Raw genomic sequence first — 19,831 nt, forward strand, 5'->3', positions numbered from 1 at the left:
CTATGGGCAGAAAATAGCCATTTTTAAATATTTGAGTTAGAGAAAAGGGGGTTCTAACCCCACCTACAGCAGCATACATACACTCAGAATAGGCTTTAAGTGAAAGGCTAAATCAAACAATAGGTATCTATTGAGTACCCTCTGGTAAATCAGGCACAGGGCACATCCAGGCGAACAAGACTGCTACAGATTTCTTGGGGCTTACCAACTTGCAGAGAAGCCAGACAGTGAACAAGAGCTCACAGGTATGCTAAGTGCTGTAAGAATAAATTTCAGGGGCTCCCATACTTTACTTTGTTGAGAAAGTCTTTAACTTTTTTCCCCTCTAGGTATAAAGGAAACGGCCGGCAATCAAATAGACTCCATTGTACCACTGTGGACAGACTCTGGTCTGGCACTTGTGAAAGCCACCCATATCTCCAGATTTTGTTTCCACGTAGCCACAAAAATACAAATATGTACACAAGTGTTCCATAGATGAATCAGAAAATATAGGCTTCTGCCTCTCAGCAAGGCTAGTTTGGAGATCTTTCCCTCAAGCATTCTGCTGTAGACTGGATCCACATGCCTATTTTTAGTTGCTTGTTTCAGAGCATGGAGGGGAATGGAGCGCCACACACAGGGAGGTTGCAGTCTAGGCCCAGCAAGATCCTACTAATCTGGAGTTGAGGTGATGCCTAGTTATCTCCTTTCTCCAGAACTCCCTGGCAGAAAGATAATTAAAGAACCTATTCTTGGGGTGGAATAATTAAGAACAAACCCACAAATCAACTAAGTATAGCTAAGGGTGGAAAGTCTATGCAATATTCAGGAGTCTTCTCCCAATTAATTGGTGGTCTTTTTTTTTTAATTAAAAAAAAAATTTTAATGTTTATTTTATTTTTGACAGAGAGACAGAGAGACAGAGAGACAGAGCATGAGTGGGGGGAGGGGCAGAGAGAGAGGGACACACAGAATCTGAAATAGGCTCCAGGCTCTGAGCTGTCAGCACAGAGCCTGACGCGGAGCTCAAACTCACAGACCTTGAGACCATGACCTGAGCCAAAGTCAGATGCTTAGCCAACTGAGCCACCCAGAAGCCCCTAATTGGTGGTCTTTAAAATTCACACAGAGCATATTTTCTTTCCTAGATGGTCCACATGCCAAGACATAGTAAACATATTACATATGGAACATCATACACAAACACATGTCCTTATAGAAATTCTTACCTTCATTAGACTATCAATGTTGTGAAATGCTCTTTAAATACTTTAATGACAGCCTTCGTATCTTTGTCATATGCAGTACATTTCTGGATTCGGGAATGAATGTGCCTCAGAGGACCCTCGCTGCCCAGGTGCTCTGCCAGAAGGACAGGTATGGATGAATAGAATATCAGCTTAGAGAGCTCTGATTTGTAGGAATGAATAACCAGCCCTCAGGCCAAAGTGCATCTACTCACCATTGTTCCTGGGAACTGTCTAGGAGTTTCACAACTCATTAAGATACTTGGGATACACAACAATGCCAATACAAAGATTAAAGTGGGATGGTGGTTACCTATGGCAAAGCACGCAATCTGAAATAGCAAGACTAACTGTAAGACTTTCAGGAGGATCCCCTAGGCTCAAGGTTAAGAGGACTTCCTTATAGTTCTCTTAAATGGCATGAGTTATGACAATGATGAGAAAATAATCAGTCCTAAAAATGGATCCACAAAGATGTTTACACTAGTGTTGGTTACAATAACAAAAGTATGGCATACAAAATATTTTCAAAAATTTTAAAGAATATTTTATGGCATGAAAAAATTGCTCATGATATAGTGTTTCTTCCACCAAAAAAAATTTCGAGATCATTATAGGACTACACACATCATCCATCATTGGATCCTTATTTTGGAGGATAAGAATGGAAGGAAATGTACCAGTGTGACAACATTGGGTTATTTCTGGATGGTGAGATCATGGGTTATATTTTATAAATGTTCTGTATTACACATGTATTGCTTTTCTAAACACGAGGAAAGTCACCTAAACAGTTGTTACAAAAAGTATATATGGGTTGAAGATGGTCTTGTGCAGTGGACCAGAGCATCCTCATCCAGGACAGAATTCCCCCACTGAATTGTTTGCAGGAAGGTGAGATGCTCTTCTGATTGGAGTGATGTTGTTTATTGCCTCCTTTGTCTTAGAACAATCCTCAAGTCTGCCCTTATAACCTGTATGCTGAGCAGCTCTCAGGATCGGCTTTCACTTGTCCACGGAGCACAAATAAGAGAAGGTACAGGATTAGATTAATTCTGACCTGAAGGCTGTGGGATTTATGACTAGTACTTAGTTCTGGCTCCTACATCTGGGCCATCCCTTCCCAGGGCTGCCAAAGATTCTGCTTTTCACAGGCTGTACTCTGGGTAATTGTGAGGGGAGGGCTTGTCTCCAGCTAGGATCAAGTCACTGGTGGAAAAAAGTAAGGAAGCAGCTGCACAGAGTCTTGGAAAACATGTCCAGCTCCATTTACAAATTATCACTTGTCTCCAAAGGAAAATGTCCCCAGTAGGTGCATGGGTGGCTAAGTTAGTTGAGCATACGACTTTGGCTCAGGTCATGATCTCGCGGTTCAAGGGTTCAAACCCCGCGTCAGGCTCTGTGCTGACAGTTCAGAGCCTGGAGCCTGCTTCAGATTCTGTGTCTCCTTTTTGTGCCCCTCCCCCACTCATGCGCGCACGTGCGCTCTCTCTCTCAAAAATAAGTAAACTAAAAAAAAATTTTTTAAAAGAAAAGAAAATGTCCCCAGTAAACTGGCCTTCCCCAAAGGGTTGTCCAGTTGAATTTTCAATTTTGATTTGTTTGTTTGTTTTTAAATAATGAGTAACTCAAAATTACAGATGATTCAGTGTAATATCTTCTTCAGCTGACTAGAAATATTATTTCTTTGCATGAAAATATTGGATAACTAACCTCGGGCAGTTGAAAGGTCATCTATTATGGCCTCTTGTGGTTTGAATTAATAAGGTTTTTACTCTTTGGAATTTGCCTTTGCTGGAAACCAGCACATTCATTAGCAAAATGTGTCATGTTGCATGCTTCCTCTAATCCCACAAGCCAGGTCAATGAACTCACTCCCTTGATTTACTCCCATGGGGCAGGCTGAACACAATAGATGTTGTGGTTTGGGGAGGCAGTAAGTGTCATACTTAAGTAGTGTCGAACTATAGGAATGTCAGGCTAGGGCATCTGTGGAGAGGAGTGCTCCTAATTTTGGAGACTTGGGGAGGAGGGCAGTTGGTCTGGTACTGCTTAGTGGATGGGATTGGCTTTACCTCCACAGTCTCCTCCTAGGGAGCAAATGAGGTAGTGACTACGACAGCACAATGGACCACACGAACGATAGGTTTTTGTCTTTAGTGGTTAATTATGCCCACTCTGAAGTCAGGTCCCCTGAGTTTAAATCATGCCTCCTTCTCCTTTAAGCTGTGTGACCTTGAGCAAGTCATCTACCCCCTCAGAGCCTATGGTTCCTCATTTGTCAAAGAGATGACGATAGTACCTATTTCATAGTTGTGGTGAGGATTAAAGGAAAGAGTGCATATAAAGTACTTAGCACATTGCCTGGCACATGGTGAGTGCTCAATTAACATTAATTATTCCAATCACCATTACTGTCAGCATAGTAGTATTTCTCCCTCCAATACAGGGTACCCCTAGGAGGCTGTCAGAGAACTGAGTGTGAGCTATGGCAAGTGCTATGCTACTACGTCTATCCATAACAATACTGCTTCTGTCTTGACAGATATGTGCATGGAGGGAAGAAGAGATCATTTCCCATACTTGTCAAAACTCAGGGGTTAATTCTATTATCGTTTAATCACCTCTCTCTCTCTCTCTCTCTCTCTCTCTGCAATTCCAGTCAAGGTAAGGAAGGAACACTGACAATTCCTGTTCATTTTAATTTATGACAACCTAGCCTCCATGACTATGTTCTTGACTTTATGGCCATTCAGTAATGGGACACCTGGACTCCAGATTCTGCTGCCTACCCCCATTATTCAGTGATATCTTCAGCCAGCAGGAGCTTAGCTCTGTTCCAGGAGGCTGAAAAGGAGCTGTTGGCATTTCATTAAGAAGCTGGCACCATTCCTTGAATCAGAATTAAATCTCTGTCCAGGGTAATGTAGTGCTGCCTGGGGAGTTTTATAAACAGCTAAAAAACAAGGGACACTAGGCATGGCTCACCCATCTGTTTAGAACTCTCCAAAGGTATCCACAATAATTTTTGTGAAAATGCTCAAAATCCCCGGTGGAAAGATAGAACCAGGTAAGCCTGGAATTCTTACAGTGAGTCACTTCTCATTTAAATCACAGAGTAGAGGGCCTCACAAAACTCTCAGAGATTATACCTATCAAGGGTTACTTTTTATCAGATTGTTAGCTGATCCCTCAGGTACTGAGGAGGGGAGAGTCAGGACAGAGAATGTGGAAAATTTGGACCATCTTAAAAACCCAGATGATTAGGGGTAGGCAGACAATTCAACACATATCTAGTAAGTGAGAACTTACTATGTTCCAGGCACTCTAAATACATAAACTCTGAATCCTCACAATAATCCTAGGAGATAAGGATGAGAAACATAACTTGCCCAGGGTCACACAGTTGTTTCTTAGATATGTATGCATGCCCTTAACTACTAGAAACTACAGAGGCTTGGTTTATTCATAAGCATAAAGTCCAAGGTCAGAGGTCACATCATTTAGAACTGGAGGAATCAAATGGAACCTGGACAATCTAGCCCTTTTATCTCCCAAATGGTTCAGTGTAGGGCCAGGCAAACTCCACCCCTTGAAGTAGACTGTCCTAGGGTTTAAGGGGCCAGAGGCTGTTTAAGCAGGTCTAGTCTCCCATTGTCAGAAGTAGTGTTCCTTTTTGTTCTGTACACTGCCAGAGTAATGGTCTCTGAAAGGACTTGGGTCCCACTTAGCAAGTTCCAGTGTCCCTCGCAACTTCTGGATGGTTCTTCTCCTGGTGCTCTTCAGGATTCCTGCATCTTCTCTTCCTGAAGCCTGAGATCTGGGTCCTGGCAGGGAGATCTTTGGCTCAGACCTTGACATACACAGATAACAAAACTTGAAAAGGAGAAAGAAAGAAAGAAAGAAAGAAAGAAAGAAAGAAAGAAAGAAAGAAATTACTAACTGTAAGACTATATGGACAGATCATCTTATAATTTTGGAGCACAGAGTGTTAATGTCCTAAACCTCTTACAAATTAGTATCAAAAAGATACATAACCCAATAAAAAAAATGGTAAATGACTTGTACAAGTAATTCATAGAAAAATTACAAAGAACCAATAAACATACAGATTCTTGACCTTACTCATAATAAAGGAAATACAAAATAAAAATGAAATACTATTTTTTGCCTATAGGGCCAAAATCATTTTTAATAATGCCTCCTATTTGTGAAGACACGAGCCATCAGTCACTCACACAGTATTGTTGTGAGAATAAAGTGGTACAGTGATTTGGCAATTTTGTTTATATATGCACTGGTAATATCTGAGAGAATATATAAGAACATTGTTAGGCTCTGATGCTTCTGATAATTGGCCCTGAAGAAATTGGAGGAGAAATTGGAAGAACCATTTACCCTTAGGGACTTTTGAATTTCTTGAATTTCTTGAATTATCTCTACCATAGTCATGTATTGCTTTTATAATTTTAAAGAAAAAATTTATATTTCAAAAATAACAAAGAAACACCCTATATTCTCTCAGTCTATGTAGGATTCATTGTCCTCACCTTCCAGAATAAGAAATAGTGTCCAATGACGTATACACACTAATGCTTTTCTATGGATTTTCCTGTACAGATATCCCTCAAGATACTTCCCCTTCCTTAATAGTTGTCATTGGAAAAGACAATTCTTTATTTTTTTGTCAGTATGGGAACAACCAAGAGCCAGAGGCTCAATTTGAAGAGTAATGGGCAGAGTAGAAAGGTGGGAAGAGGCCAGGGCTATGGGCAGCAGTGGCTATTAAGAAGTGATGCTGTGTCATTGCTTCTCACATTAAAGCCCACAGATCGTTGTTGACTTGAGCATCTTCCTGATGGTACTTCCTGAGCCAGTCTGCGTATCCCTAATGACACCACCCTAAGGCTTATGTGTCCTTGTTTCCCCCCCAGCTGGCTGTATCGGATTCTACCTTCAGTTTCCCACAAGCCCTTTGAGTCCATTGACCAAGGCCATGTCACTCACAACTGGGATGAAGTTGATCCTGACCCTAACCAGGTAAAATGGTCCTGTGAATTGGTGCATACCAGGTATCCAAAGCCTTGAATATAAATATTTAGGTCAAACCTTGGTCTTTGAGAAATTAGACACTTTGTAAAAAATAAATGCTAAAGTGTGTCTGTTCTTTTGCTCATACTTGGCTGGGAATTTTGGAATTGTTTGCTGGGAAAACTGGAATTCACATGCATGAATGAGTGTGTGTGTGTGTGTGTGTGTGTGTTTATATACCCAGTTTTCAGTAATGAGACGGACCCAGTGCTATAGCGGACTGAACTCTGTTTTTGTTTTTTTACCTTTGAGAACTCTAGTATATTCCCATTGTCTCTGAGCTTGGGTACATGTCACTGATACCAGGTATATAATGCAGGAAGTAAAACGTACCTGGGTTTGCATCCCTGCTCCTCTACTTACTTGCTGGGTCTTTGAGCCATGGTATCTCACCTGTAAACTGGGGTGATCACAACATCTGCCATGCAGTGCTGTTGTGACGATTACATGAAAGAAGAGGTATGAACATGCTTCACACAGTACATGCCTGGCACACAGGAGGCAAGACCCATGACTCTGATATAGCCATTTTGATATATTCACTTAAAGGCACCAGTGGTACATATAAATCTCGGGTTTTATATTCAGGTAAATTTGTTTTTTCATTTTATGTTATTTTAGGGGTGCCTGGATGTCTCAGTCAGTTAAGTGTCTGACTTGATTTCGGCTCAGGTCATAATCTCACAGTTTGGTTCAGTTCATGAGATTGAGCCCCACATGGGGCTCTGCCCTGACAGTGCAGAGCCTGCTTGGGATTCTCTCCCTCCCTCTTTCACTGCCCCTGTCTCTCTGTCTCTCTGTCTCTCTGTCTCTCTCTCTTTCTCTCCTTTCCACAGCCCTAGGAAATCTGTGACCTCCTCTTGGGTTACCAAGACATTATGTCTGTACCTACAAATCGCCTTCCCCTAAGTGCTTATATTTTTTGTAGAAAAAAAGCCAGAATAGCCATAGTTACTTTTGGTTTCCTGCTCTGCTCCAGCTTTTCCCTCATTATGGAAATCTCAGGGAACTAAGTACCTGCTTGAATGCTACTCACCCTTCTCCAACAGGGACAGGAAGGGAGGCATTCGGAGTGGAAAACAAAATGTAAGTTAACAAAAGTTTAGCCATGTCACAGCCATTTTGCAACCAGGATATGTTATCTAAATAATTGACCCTTAAACTTGTGTGAAGTTTAATGCATGTAGCAAATATCCTCCCCATTCACCACGGGCCTATTTTTGCCTCTCAGCATATGGGAAAGGTCAGCCCCTGCTCCAACCCCCAACCCTGCAGACACAGTCCCCTGCCAAGACCCAAAGCCAGATTTTCCTCTCCTGCCCCTTCCCCCTTCCTCCAGCCAGGGCTCTTGTGCAGAACACAATTTGCACAACCAACGTGGGGTCCCTGTCTCCGTCTCCGCCTCGTCGTTGAGTCTCACCTGGCCTCCTAATCCAATCCCATTTGACCACTTTCTCTCCCATCCTCAAGTTAGGAATGCATCTGGCAGGTCATCCTCATTTAACCATTTACCTCACACATTTAACGATTTAGTTCACCTACTCATCTCAGAAAGGGCCAGAAATCATTCTAGCGAAAGTCACCGCTCATTTTCTGGGAATCTACTTGATTCCTCAATGGGTTACATCTCAAATTCTCTAATTTCTCTCTTAGAGTTACAATGGTCATGCTTGTTTGTTTTTGACCAATAAATAGACCTGATTACTTAATAATGGAACTCTATCTTCTGTTAGAAAATATAAAGGACAGATACCTGTACTTTGGTAGGATTCCTGGTCAGGCTAAATAAATTAAGCATTTAATATACACTAGTTTGGGAAAGTTGAAAGGGTATTTGGGCCACAAGAGTTTCCCTATTCTTTTCTTCAGGCAACATAGGGAATAGCCAATTAAGTTTCTGACAGTTCTCTCAAGTAGAGCCAACTTTCATATCATACAAAGGAACAGGGTGGTTGTAGAATCAGCAAGTAAGACAAAAATTAAGGGCAAAATCCTTGAATTACCCATAAATTAAAGGATACATGGTTTCCTGTATGCCACCCCATATGGTCATTGTTATGTACACTAAATTTGAGAACAAACTACACTAAATTGAGTAAACTAAAAGAAGGATTATAGAAAAAGGCCATAGGTAAATGTTTGGGAATTCAAATCATGGGGCCTTTATGGTAACTGTCAAATAACTAGTGGTAAATAAGGAGGAGTGGGAAGTTTCAGTGCCCCTGCCTGCTCATATCATCCACACCAGTCATCAAAACCTCTAAAACCTCAATATGTCTTTATAGATTGGTTTATGGTTATTTTATATAGTTTATTAGGGGTTGGGGGTTAGGTTTTAAGCCTAACCTAAGGAAAATGTGACTATGATATGTAACATTCTCAGTAATATCCTTTTATTAGACATTATTATTTCCATAACTATTAATGATATATTTTCTTTTTCTTTAAGTTTATTTATTTCAAGGGAGAGGGATAGAGAGTGAGGGAGGAGGAGGGTCAGAGACAGAGCGAGGCAGAGAAACCCAAGCAGGCTCCAAGCTGTCAGCACAGAGCCCAATGTGGGGCTCAAACTCATGAACCCGTGAGCTCATGACCTGAGCCAAAGTCAGACACTTAACTGACTGAGCCACCCAGGAGCCCCAATTATTGATACATTTTATTTAACATGAATACACCTCGTTATAGTGATTATTTTGTGGCACAGGTGGCTTATCTATGGAAGCTAACCGCATTCTGATAGAATTTTTCTGGTTTTGTCTTGTTAAAAACATAATATATACTTACAAAACTTCAAATGACATAGAAATTAACAAAGTAAAAATGGAAGTCTCTCGTCATAGGTGAGCATCAAGTATGCCGTCTGTGTATATTATTTTATTGTTTTATAACTAGTTAGCACTTTGAGAGGGAAGTTGGAGGCAACTACATTAAAAAGTCTGAGTTAATGTAGAGGCATCAACAGTTTCTGCTTGCTTTGTAGTAGACACTCAATATGTATTTGTTTCCTCTCCCTTCTCTGTGTTTCTCATTCTAGCATCCCTTTGAACTTCTTCTTGAACTTGATACTTTTTCCCTGTTTTGAATTCCTTCAAACACATTCTGTATGGTGGCCACTGAATGACTTTCTTCTCCAGTATTTCCTCTTTTCCCATTTATGACCTGTGCTCACACATGGTGGGACAGCTGTGCCCCAGAACTCACCAGTGCCTCTCTGAGCACCAGCTCCATCAAGGTAGTGGTTTATCATCCTCTTGTTCATGACTTACCTCCCCTGCCATCCTACTTCCTTTGCCCTGATACACACATCCTAGCTGTTCATGCTGCATTGATCTTTTTGTCTTTTCATTTACACCTTCTTGACAAGTTAATATCTCTTTCCAATTACGCTTCATTAATAACCACAGCAATCTGCATTCATCACTTTTCCTGTCTTATAACCTCTTCCAAATATGGGCACTAGACTCATAAAGAAAGTCTGAGACAATTATAATTAGGTACCCATCTGACAGTCCTTTCCCATTTAAGTCTGTGTTGTAGGTATGTCTTCACCTGTCACAGACCAAAATAAATAATTCATCAGCTTCACCAACTCCCCACATTAGTCATCTCTGGGAATTTGAAGACTTAAGAATTACCTAATGTTTCCTCCAAGAGAGCATCGTGGGATATGCTATCATCACTGTCATTTTTTTTTTTTTAATTTTTTTTTCAACGTTTATTTATTTTTGGGACAGAGAGAGACAGAGCATGAACGGGCGAGGGGCAGAGAGAGAGGGAGACACAGAATCAGAAACAGGCTCCAGGCTCTGAGCCATCAGCCCAGAGCCTGACGCGGGGCTCGAACTCACGGACCGCGAGATCGTGACCTGGCTGAAGTCGGACGCTTAACCGACTGCGCCACCCAGGCGCCCCATCACTGTCATTTTTGATACCTACCCAGGAAGATTGAGGACGATGTTCCTCAAACCTTTATTTTCCCTTAGCATCTATTTAATCAATTGTCTAAGAATTATTGCAAACTTTTTTTGAGTGTACTTAGATTCAACCTGTGGACATAACACATCCAATCCATTAATATCTTTCATAAGAAATATACCTAATTTTGTTCATCATGTACCTTCCTCTAACTTTGAGAATATCAGAATTTAACAAAGAAATCTGCATCCAATTTAACTGTGATTTTGCAGATTTCAATTCTCATTCCTGAATCAACATTCCCCTTTAAAAATCAGAGTCCTTTAAAGTTTATCTTTCTTAATACTGCAGCCCTAACCTTTGGACTTTTGGAAAGTCAGACTGGAGCCAGTTAAGCCTCAGCTGAAGGAATAACTCTTAGTTCTCATCCAGTATAATTTGGACCAAATGATAAACACCTCATAGCTAATTGAAGACCGAACCATAAAATTTCCTTTGCCTCCAAGACATGCAAATTACCAAAAATGTTTCCAAAACCTATACCCTCCCAGGGTATTTGCTGTTTAATTTGTTAAACTATTCAGATCTCACCATTCTAAAAGCCCCCTCTCTGCAAAAATGTCTTGGGTTTCCCACCTCTTTAAGTTTTTGACCAAGTCTCTCCTATTCACACCATATTTCTTGCACTTTATCACCCCCACTCACTCCTTAACCCTTTGCAGTTCAGCCTGCCCAGACCACTCGATTGAAACTACTTATATCATATGTTATATTATATATTTTAAACAATAATGCACCCCCATTAATATATTCAAAACCTACATAAAAGTGTTAATGCCCAATAATCGCATCAATGCAGAGTTAACCACTTCTAATGTTTTGGTTTTTCTTTTCAGTTTTTTGGTTTTGGTTTGGTTTTTGTTTTGGTTTGGTTTGCTTTGGTTTTTTTTTTTTTTTTTTTTTAATTTTTTTTTTCAACGTTTATTTATTTTTGGGACAGAGAGAGACAGAGCATGAACAGGGGAGGGGCAGAGAGAGAGGGAGACACAGAATCGGAAACAGGCTCCAGGCTCTGAGCCATCAGCCCAGAGCCCGACGCGGGGCTCGAACTCACGGACCGCGAGATCGTGACCTGGCTGAAGTCGGACGCTTAACCGACTGCGCCACCCAGGCGCCCCTGGTTTGCTTTGGTTTTGGTGCATATATGTAAATAAGATCTGGGTCCTATGCAGCCAGAAACCAAAAGTAATTGAAAATAATTCCAATCTTCATTTGCTTCTCTGGAGAGCATTAAAGAATACCCAATATGTGACCTACAAGAACACTTGGTAAACTCCCCTTTCCCCAATTTCCCCAGACTCCAGCCCCCTCCATCCAGAGTCCTCTCTCAGCTACCGCTCCCCAAGCTCCTCAGCCCCACCCACCGCTGGTTCACAACTCTGGTCTTCCTCCCCTCCCTTTTGCCTCTGGAGCAAGAACGGACAGTGTAGGTCTCCACCCCCTTTCCTAGGAAACTCCCAGGAAAGATGGATCTGTATGATGAGGCTGCAGTTCACCAGACCCGAGAGGAGTGGGGATGGGCAAATCAATTTTCCAAAGGAGCAGGAAGGTCAGAGGAAGGGCTGTAAATAATCTTGTATCAATGCTGTTTAAGAAATCAGTTATACAAACAAACAAAAAGCAGAAACAGACCCATAAATACAGAGAACAAACTGATGGTTGCCAGAGGGGAAAGAGGTGGGGGAATGGGCAAAATGGGAAAGGGAGGAGCACATATAGGCTCCTAATTATGAAATGAGTAAGTCACAGGGATAAAAGGCACAGCATGGGGAACATAGTCAATGGTATTGTAATAGTGTTGTATGGTGACAGATGGTAGCTACACTTGCAGCGAGCATAGCATAACACATAGACTTGACAAACCACTAGGTTTTACACCTGAAACTAATGTAACGTGTGTCAACTACACCTCAATTGAAAAAAAATCAGCTACATATATATTAACTATAATGAAATCATGCTGTAATACAGTTTAACATTGTGTTTTTTTAATTTAAACATATTTTGTGCCTTTTCCCATGTCTTTTTAAACTCCTTGAGTATAGATAATTTTTTGAAATTATTTATTTATTTATTGAGAGAGAGAGAGAGAGAAAGAGAGTGTGAGCATGGGAGGTGCAAAGAGAGAGGGGCACAGAGGATCCAAAGAAGGCTTCGTGCTGCGTGCAGAGAGCCTGATGTAGGCAGGGCTCAAACCCATGAACTATGAGATCATGACCTGAGCCCAAGTCAGAAGCTCAACCAACTGAGCTGCCCCAAGTATAGATAATTTTTTAATTTTGTTTTTTAATATTTATTTATCTTTGAGAGAAAGACGACAGAGCACGAGCCAGGGAGGGGCAGAGACAGAGAGAGACACAGAATCTGAAGCAGGCTGCAGGCTCTGAGCTGTCAGCACAGAGCCCGACGCGGGGCTCGAACTCACAAACCATGAGATCATGACCTGAACTTAACTGACCTTAGTTGGACGCTTAACTGACTGAGCCACCCAGGTACCCCTAGATAATTTTTAATGTGGCATCATAATCCAATGTATGTTTGTAAGATAATTCCTCTATTATCAGATAGAGTGTTTCCATTTTTTCTATTATAATCACTATGGCTAAGTACAATCCTCATCTCCTCAATGTCCCGAGCCGAAAACAGTTGTCTTCCCTCTTTTCTTCCTGTACAGGCTTCCAAGATAGGCAGTTAAGAGCCCTAATTTACTATCATATCTTTCAAATCCTCCACTTTCTTTAATATCCCCTACATACCAGCCATATTGGAACGTCTGCCATTTCAGGGCAATACCCTAAGTTTTTCTTCCGTAGTGATTTATGCTCTTTCATCTACCTGGAATTTTCTTTTTCCCTCACAAATATTCACTCATCCAAATCCCACTCATAATTTAAGACTCATCTTAAATACCACTTCCTTCATTTATCCCTTTCAATATTTCCCGGAGTATTTGAGAATAGGATCTATGTCTCCATCATCTTCATATGACCTGAAGTGTTCAGCACATGCCTTATTCCAAATAGTAGAATCACAAGCATTTATTGACTTGACTCCCTGATAGTTCAGATCCCATCATCCTATAAACAGACTAGATTGCATTTTCCTAAATTCACTTACTTGTGTTTACCAATATTACAGTGCACTTTGCTCCCTTCAGCCCTTTGGGACAGCTTGCTGGCTCTTTTTAGAGTACATCTGCATCAGCTTACATTTAACTCCTTGGAAAAATGTTGGAGCTTTCTGAAAACCAGATTATTTCATTGTGCATATCTTTTATTTCCCATGTATAAGAATGTTAAATAGACTCTGTGTCAGGAAACATCTTTGAGTGAACATTCCTGTTTATATTTCTCTTCCAAAGTCATTTCTACTTACCTATTTCCTTATTTTCCTATCAGAAAGTGCCCACACTTCCAGGGTCTTCTGTAATAGATTCCCTAAGGGCAGAGACTGTCATGTTTATCTCCAGCACCTAGCATAAAACCTGACACACAGAGAGGTCCAATCAGTCATTTGATTGAATTAATATAAGGGGCTTGAACAATAATACTGACACCACAGGACCTTAGCAAGTTTTGGGTCCCAGGAGTCAGATTGGCCCAGGGCAACTTAGCACTGAAGGAGCAGTAAATAAGGGTGAGATTGGAAGACCAAGTCTAAGACCATTAAAGGAAGGCAAACCCTGAGTTCAGGAGCCAAGCAGAGCACGAATAGTTTGGGAAGCAAATCAAGATAGGCTGAGATTAAAGGGCTCAGGGTATAAGTTACTAAGAGAGACTGAGAGAATGTTGGTATCCATTCTTAGCAGAGAAAACTTCTCTAAACCACCAATTCTTTCATTTCTAAAATAGAGATGACAATCATAGGTGTTTCAGAAGGTTGTTGTGAGAATTAAATGTCATCCAACAAATATTAATTGAGTGACTACTATGTTTCCTGCTCTACATGAGGTGCTGAGTAATGGATATAATGCTCTTAGTTTTACACTCAAGGGCAAGGTCAAATGGGAATCCAGGTTTCTATTTATGAAAAAAATGTCAGTCAAATCTCATGAAGTCTCATCATTTTTGTGGCTTCACGAAAGACTTTGGAAAGTCTAAATAAAGTATAGTGACTTGAATCCTCCTTACCTGAGCTCTTGCCTATTATCTCAGAGAACTCCAGTGGGCCATTCAAAGCCTGATTTTTCTCCACATAAATCATGTTGGCTTTTCTCTTAAATTACTAAATTTGCTGAAGAATTCAGTGAGCCACTGTTTTATTTTATTTACCCCACACACAAATACACACACCTTCCCTAGTCTGGACTAAAACTCACTGTAGAGTAATAGCCCGGGCCTCTCCTAGCCCATGCCTACTGGTAATAATTGCTTATACACTGTGATCACTCTGTATCTACAAGTTACTCCAAAATTCTTGGATAGACGGTATAGACTTCTAAAGATATGTCTACCTCTAGTCAGCCATTGTTGTTGAGAGTATCTAACTCATCCAATCTAATTGAGTCCCAGGCAATTTTGGAGGAAATTTAAGTAAATAAAAGAATCTTAGTGTTGAAAGTGATATTCAGACATTCTAATCCAGTCCAACTCCTGATCTTCTGACTCTGGAAACATTGAGGCCAATTCTCTAATTTTCTTTTCATTCTTGAGTATGCATTTCAAATTTTGATCACTAAATGTTGCCACTAATTCTCTGTTTTTCTCCTTTGGTGACCTTAAAAAATATTTAATTCTGGGGTGCTTAGTCACTCAGTCGGTTAAGTATCTGAGTCTTGATTTCAGTTCAGGTCATGATCTCACATTCGTGAGATCAAGTACCACATCAGGCTCTGTGCTGACAGTGCTGAGACTGCTTGGGATTCTCTCTCTCTACCCCTCCCTCACTCATGCTCTCTCTCTTTCTGTTTCTCTCTCTCTCTTTCTCAAAATAAATAAACTTAAAAGGCATCCATTTTTTTAATGTCTAATTCTAAATTTTTAATTCCCTTGAAGATGCTTTTCAAATTATTTCTAACCATCTCATTTCTAGTAAGTAAAAGTTTATTTTCCAATTGAATTTGGAGAATACAGTACAAAATATGTGGAGCAATGTTAGAACTGAAAGGAGAAATGGATAAATTCACAATTATAGTTATAAGCTTCCACATCTCTTTCTCAACAATTGACAGAACAACTAGACAGAAAATCAGAAAGGATATGGAAGAACTGAGGATTTCTCACACATATAAAAATTGACTTACATTCTAGAAAAACATCTTTAGACTTTTAGAAATGTTTGCCAATTTACTAACTATTGCCTGAATGTCATTTGACCCAAGTAATCTTACAAATTTGCTTTAGTCTTATTCTTTGACATTTTGACAATGTTCTTAGTGCCTTATATTTATTTATTCATAGATTCAACCATTCAACAGAAATTTATTAATATCTTCTATAGTCAAGGCATTGCATTGGGTACTATAATTGATTTTCACTGTTTTTGAAAAGTTTAATATTTAAATTCTGGGGGGGGTTATTTAGCAATAATATATAGTAGAATAAAATTGTTAAAAAAATTTATGGGACTAAATCAATTAACAAGCACTCTTTATCACTTTCAGAAGCTCCTCTCTGAAGAGAATTCTGGAATTATAGTTTCCTCTAGCACCCCACTGTTATATGCAAGAAGAGATACAAAATCCAGAAAGAGAAAATTACTTGACTGAGGCCACAGAATAAATGGAAACAGAGGCAGTAGCAGGATCCAGGTCTCCTCGCTGGCTCAGCCCAATGCACAGCCCCCTTGGGCTGGCCTTGGATCAGTGGGTTATTTTTCCACACCATGAAATTAAGCTCAACATCTAGCTTTAGCAAGAGATATTTCTACCCTCCACTTCATGGGTTCTTCCCGTTTATCCTCTTCCCAAATCTCCCTCCTCGCATTCAACAACATATTATACTGAAGCTCCTGACACAAATCTCTAGCCTGAAGATCAAAAGCTTCTTCTTGTTGGCACTGGGTTTATCAGAACCAGCTTGAGCTTTTATTATCCTTCATAATACATTGAATATAGACCCCGTGCAATCTACTGCCATCAGACTCAGCAGATAAATTACTTCTTTCCCATACCATCTCTATCATTTGAAGGGTATTATTTTGTGCATTAGAGAAGGTCCTTCAAGGTAGTATGAAGGAAGTAGTTCCTCATCTAGTATGTGGGTCCTGTTGAAGCCATGCTCCGCACATCATCATATAGGTGCCTTTACACCTGCCTCCCCCAGCTCTCTCCTCATGACTTGAGAGCTGATATGCTACAGAAAACTGAAAAACTGACCAGCACAAACCACCCAACCAACTTCTCAACCTCTCTGGTTCAGTTTTTCCCACTCACAAAAGACAAACCTCTTCTTTAGGGGTCAGGATTTTATTTCTACCCACAACAGGTATTTCAATTTCAGTAAGATCTACAAAGGTGTTGCTTCAGTGCAACGAATCAGACAGTTCTCCTATTACTGGAATTTCTTCTCTCTCTCCTCTTTCTTTCTTTCTTTCTTTCTTTCTTTCTTTCTTTCTCCTTTTTTCTCTTATTTATTTCTCTTGCTCTTTTTTCTTTTTTTTTAACGTTTATTTATTTATTTATTTATTTTTCAATATATGAAATTTATTGTCAAATCGGTTTCCATACAACACCCAGTGCTCATCCCAAAAGGTGCCCTACTCAATACCCATTCCCAACCCTCCCCTCCCTCCCACCCCCCATCAACCCTCAGTTTGTTCTCAGTTTTTAAGAGTCTCTTATGCTTTGGCTCTTTCCCACTCTAACCTCTTTTTTTTTTTTCCCCGTTCCCCTCCCCCATGGGTTTCTGTTAAGTTTCTCAGGGTCCACATAAGAGTTAAACCATGTGGTATCTTTCTTTCTCTGTATGGCTTATTTCACTTAGCATCACACTCTCCAGTTCCATCCACGTTGCTACAAAGGGCCATAGTTCGTTCTTTCTTATTGCCATGTAGTACTCCATTGTGTATATAAACCACAATTTCTTTATCCATTCATCAGTTGATGGACATTTAGGCTCTTTCCATAATTTGGCTATTGTTGAGAGTGCTGCTATAAACATTGGGGTACAAGTGCCCCTATGCATCAGTACTCCTGTATCCCTTGGATAAATTCCTAGCAGTGCTATTGCTGGGTCATAGGGTAGGTCTATTTTTAATTTTCTGAGGAACCTCCACACTGTTTTCCAGAGCAGCTGCACCAGTTTGCATTCCCACCAACAGTGCAAGAGGGTTCCCGTTTCTCCACATCCTCGCCAGCATCTATAGTCTCCCGAGTTGTTCATTTTGGCCACTCTGACTGGCGTGAGGTGATATCTGAGTGTGGTTTTGATTTGTATTTCCCTGATGAGGAGTGACGTTGAGCATCTTTTCATGTGCCTGTTCGCCATCCGGATGTCTTCTTTAGAGAAGTGTCTATTCATGTTTTCTGCCCATTTCTTCACTGGGTTATTTGTTTTTCGGGTGTGGAGTTTGGTGAGCTCTTTATAGATTTTGGATACTAGCCCTTTGTCTAATATGTCATTTCCAAATATCTTTTCCCATTCCGTTGGTTGCCTTTTAGTTTTGTTGGTTGTTTCCTTTGCTGTGCAGAAGCTTTTAATCTTCATAAGGTCCCAGTAATTCATTTTTGCTTTTAAGTCCCTTGCCTTTGGGGATGTGTCAAGTAAGAGATTGCTACGGCTGAGGTCAGAGAGGTCTTTTCCTGCTTTCTCCTCTAGGGTTTTGATGGTTTCCTGTCTCACATTCAGGTCCTTTATCCATTTTGAGTTTATTTTTGTGAATGGTGTGAGAAAGTGGTCTATTTTCAACCTTCTGCATGTTGCTGTCCAGTTCTCCCAGCACCATTTGTTAAAGAGACTGTCTTTTTTCCATTGGATGTTCTTTCCTGCTTTGTCAAAGATGAGTTGGCCATACGTTTGTGGGTCTAGTTCTGGGGTTTCTATTCTATTCCATTGGTCTATGTGTCTGTTTTTGTGCCAATACCATGCTGTCTTGATGATTACAGATTTGTAGTAGAGGCTAAAGTCTGGGATTGTGATGCCTCCTGCTTTGGTCTTCTTCAAAATTACTTTGGCTATTCGGGGCCTTTTGTGGTTCCATATGAATTTTAGAATTGCTTGTTCTAGTTTTGAGAAGAATGCTGGTGCAATTTTGATTGGGATTGCATTGAATGTGTAGATAGCTTTGGGTAGTATTGACATTTTGACAATATTTATTCTTCCAATCCATGAGCAGGGAATGTCTTTCCATTTCTTTATATCTTCTTCAATTACCTTCATAAGCTTTCTATAGTTTTCAGCATACAGATCTTTTACATCTTTGGTTAGGTTTATTCCTAGGTATTTTATGCTTCTTGGTGCAATTGTGAATGGGATCAGTTTCTTTATTTGTCTTTCTGTTGCTTCATTGTTAGTGTATAAGAATGCAACTGATTTCTGTACATTGATTTTTTTTTTTCTGTACATTGATTTTGTATCCGGCAACTTTGCTGAATTCATGTATCAGTTCTAGCAGACTTTTGGTGGAGTCTGTCGGATTTTCCATGTATAATATCATGTCATCTGCAAAAAGCGAAAGCTTGACTTCATCTTTGCCAATTTTGATGCCTTTGATTTCCTTTTGTTGTCTGATTGCTGATGCTAGAACTTCCAGCACTATGTTAAACAACAGCGGTGAGAGTGGGCATCCCTGTCGTGTTCTTGATCTCAGGGAAAAAACTCTCATTTTTTCCCCATTGAAGATGATGTTAGCTGTGGGCTTTTCATAAATGGCTTTGATGATGTTTAAGTATGTTCCTTCTATCCCAACTTTCTCAAGGGTTTTTATTAAGAAAGGGTGCTGGATTTTGTCAAAGGCCTTTTCTGCATCGATTGACAGGATCATATGGTTCTTACCTTTTCTTTTATTAATGTGATGTATCACGTTGATTGATTTGCGAATGTTGAACCAGCCCTGCATCCCAGGAGTGAATCCCACTTGATCATGGTGAATAATTCTTTTTATATGCTGTTGAATTCGATTTGCTAGTATCTTATTGAGAATTTTTGCATCCATATTCATCAGGGATATTGGCCTGTAGTTCTCTTTTTTTACTGGGTCTCTGTCTGGTTTAGGAATCAAAGTCATACTGGCTTCATAGAATGAGTCTGGAAGTTTTCCTTCCCTTTGTATTTCTTGGAACAGCTTGAGAAGGATAGGTATTATCTCTGCTTTAAATGTCTGGTAGAACTCCCCTGGGAAGCCATCTGGTCCTGGACTCTTATTTGTTGGGAGATTTTTGATAACCGATTCAATTTCTTTGTTGGTTATGGGTCTGTTCAAGCTTTCTATTTCCTCCTGATTGAGTTTTGGAAGAGTGTGGGTGTTCAGGAATTTGTCCATTTCTTCCAGGTTGTCCAATTTGTTGGCATATAATTTTTCATAGTATTCCCTGATAATTGTTTGTATCTCTGAGGGATTGGTTGTAATAATTCCATTTTCATTCATGATTTTATCTT

General features: G+C 40.1%; 1 protein-coding gene across 1 annotated transcript in view; it reads left to right on the plus strand.

Annotated features, from left to right (window-relative positions):
- Positions 1-19,831, plus strand: part of HGD (homogentisate 1,2-dioxygenase) — a 49,143-nt gene that overhangs the window by 4,454 nt on the left and 24,858 nt on the right. Inside the window, exons 2-4 of the mRNA XM_030329377.1 lie at positions 1,288-1,359; positions 2,177-2,265; positions 6,164-6,269. Of these exons, the coding sequence (XP_030185237.1) occupies positions 1,288-1,359; positions 2,177-2,265; positions 6,164-6,269 (267 nt within the window). The remainder of the gene's footprint in view (positions 1-1,287; positions 1,360-2,176; positions 2,266-6,163; positions 6,270-19,831) is intronic.

Source organism: Lynx canadensis, chromosome C2 (genome assembly GCF_007474595.2).
Source record: "Lynx canadensis isolate LIC74 chromosome C2, mLynCan4.pri.v2, whole genome shotgun sequence".
Classification (NCBI taxonomy): Eukaryota; Metazoa; Chordata; class Mammalia; order Carnivora; family Felidae; genus Lynx; species Lynx canadensis.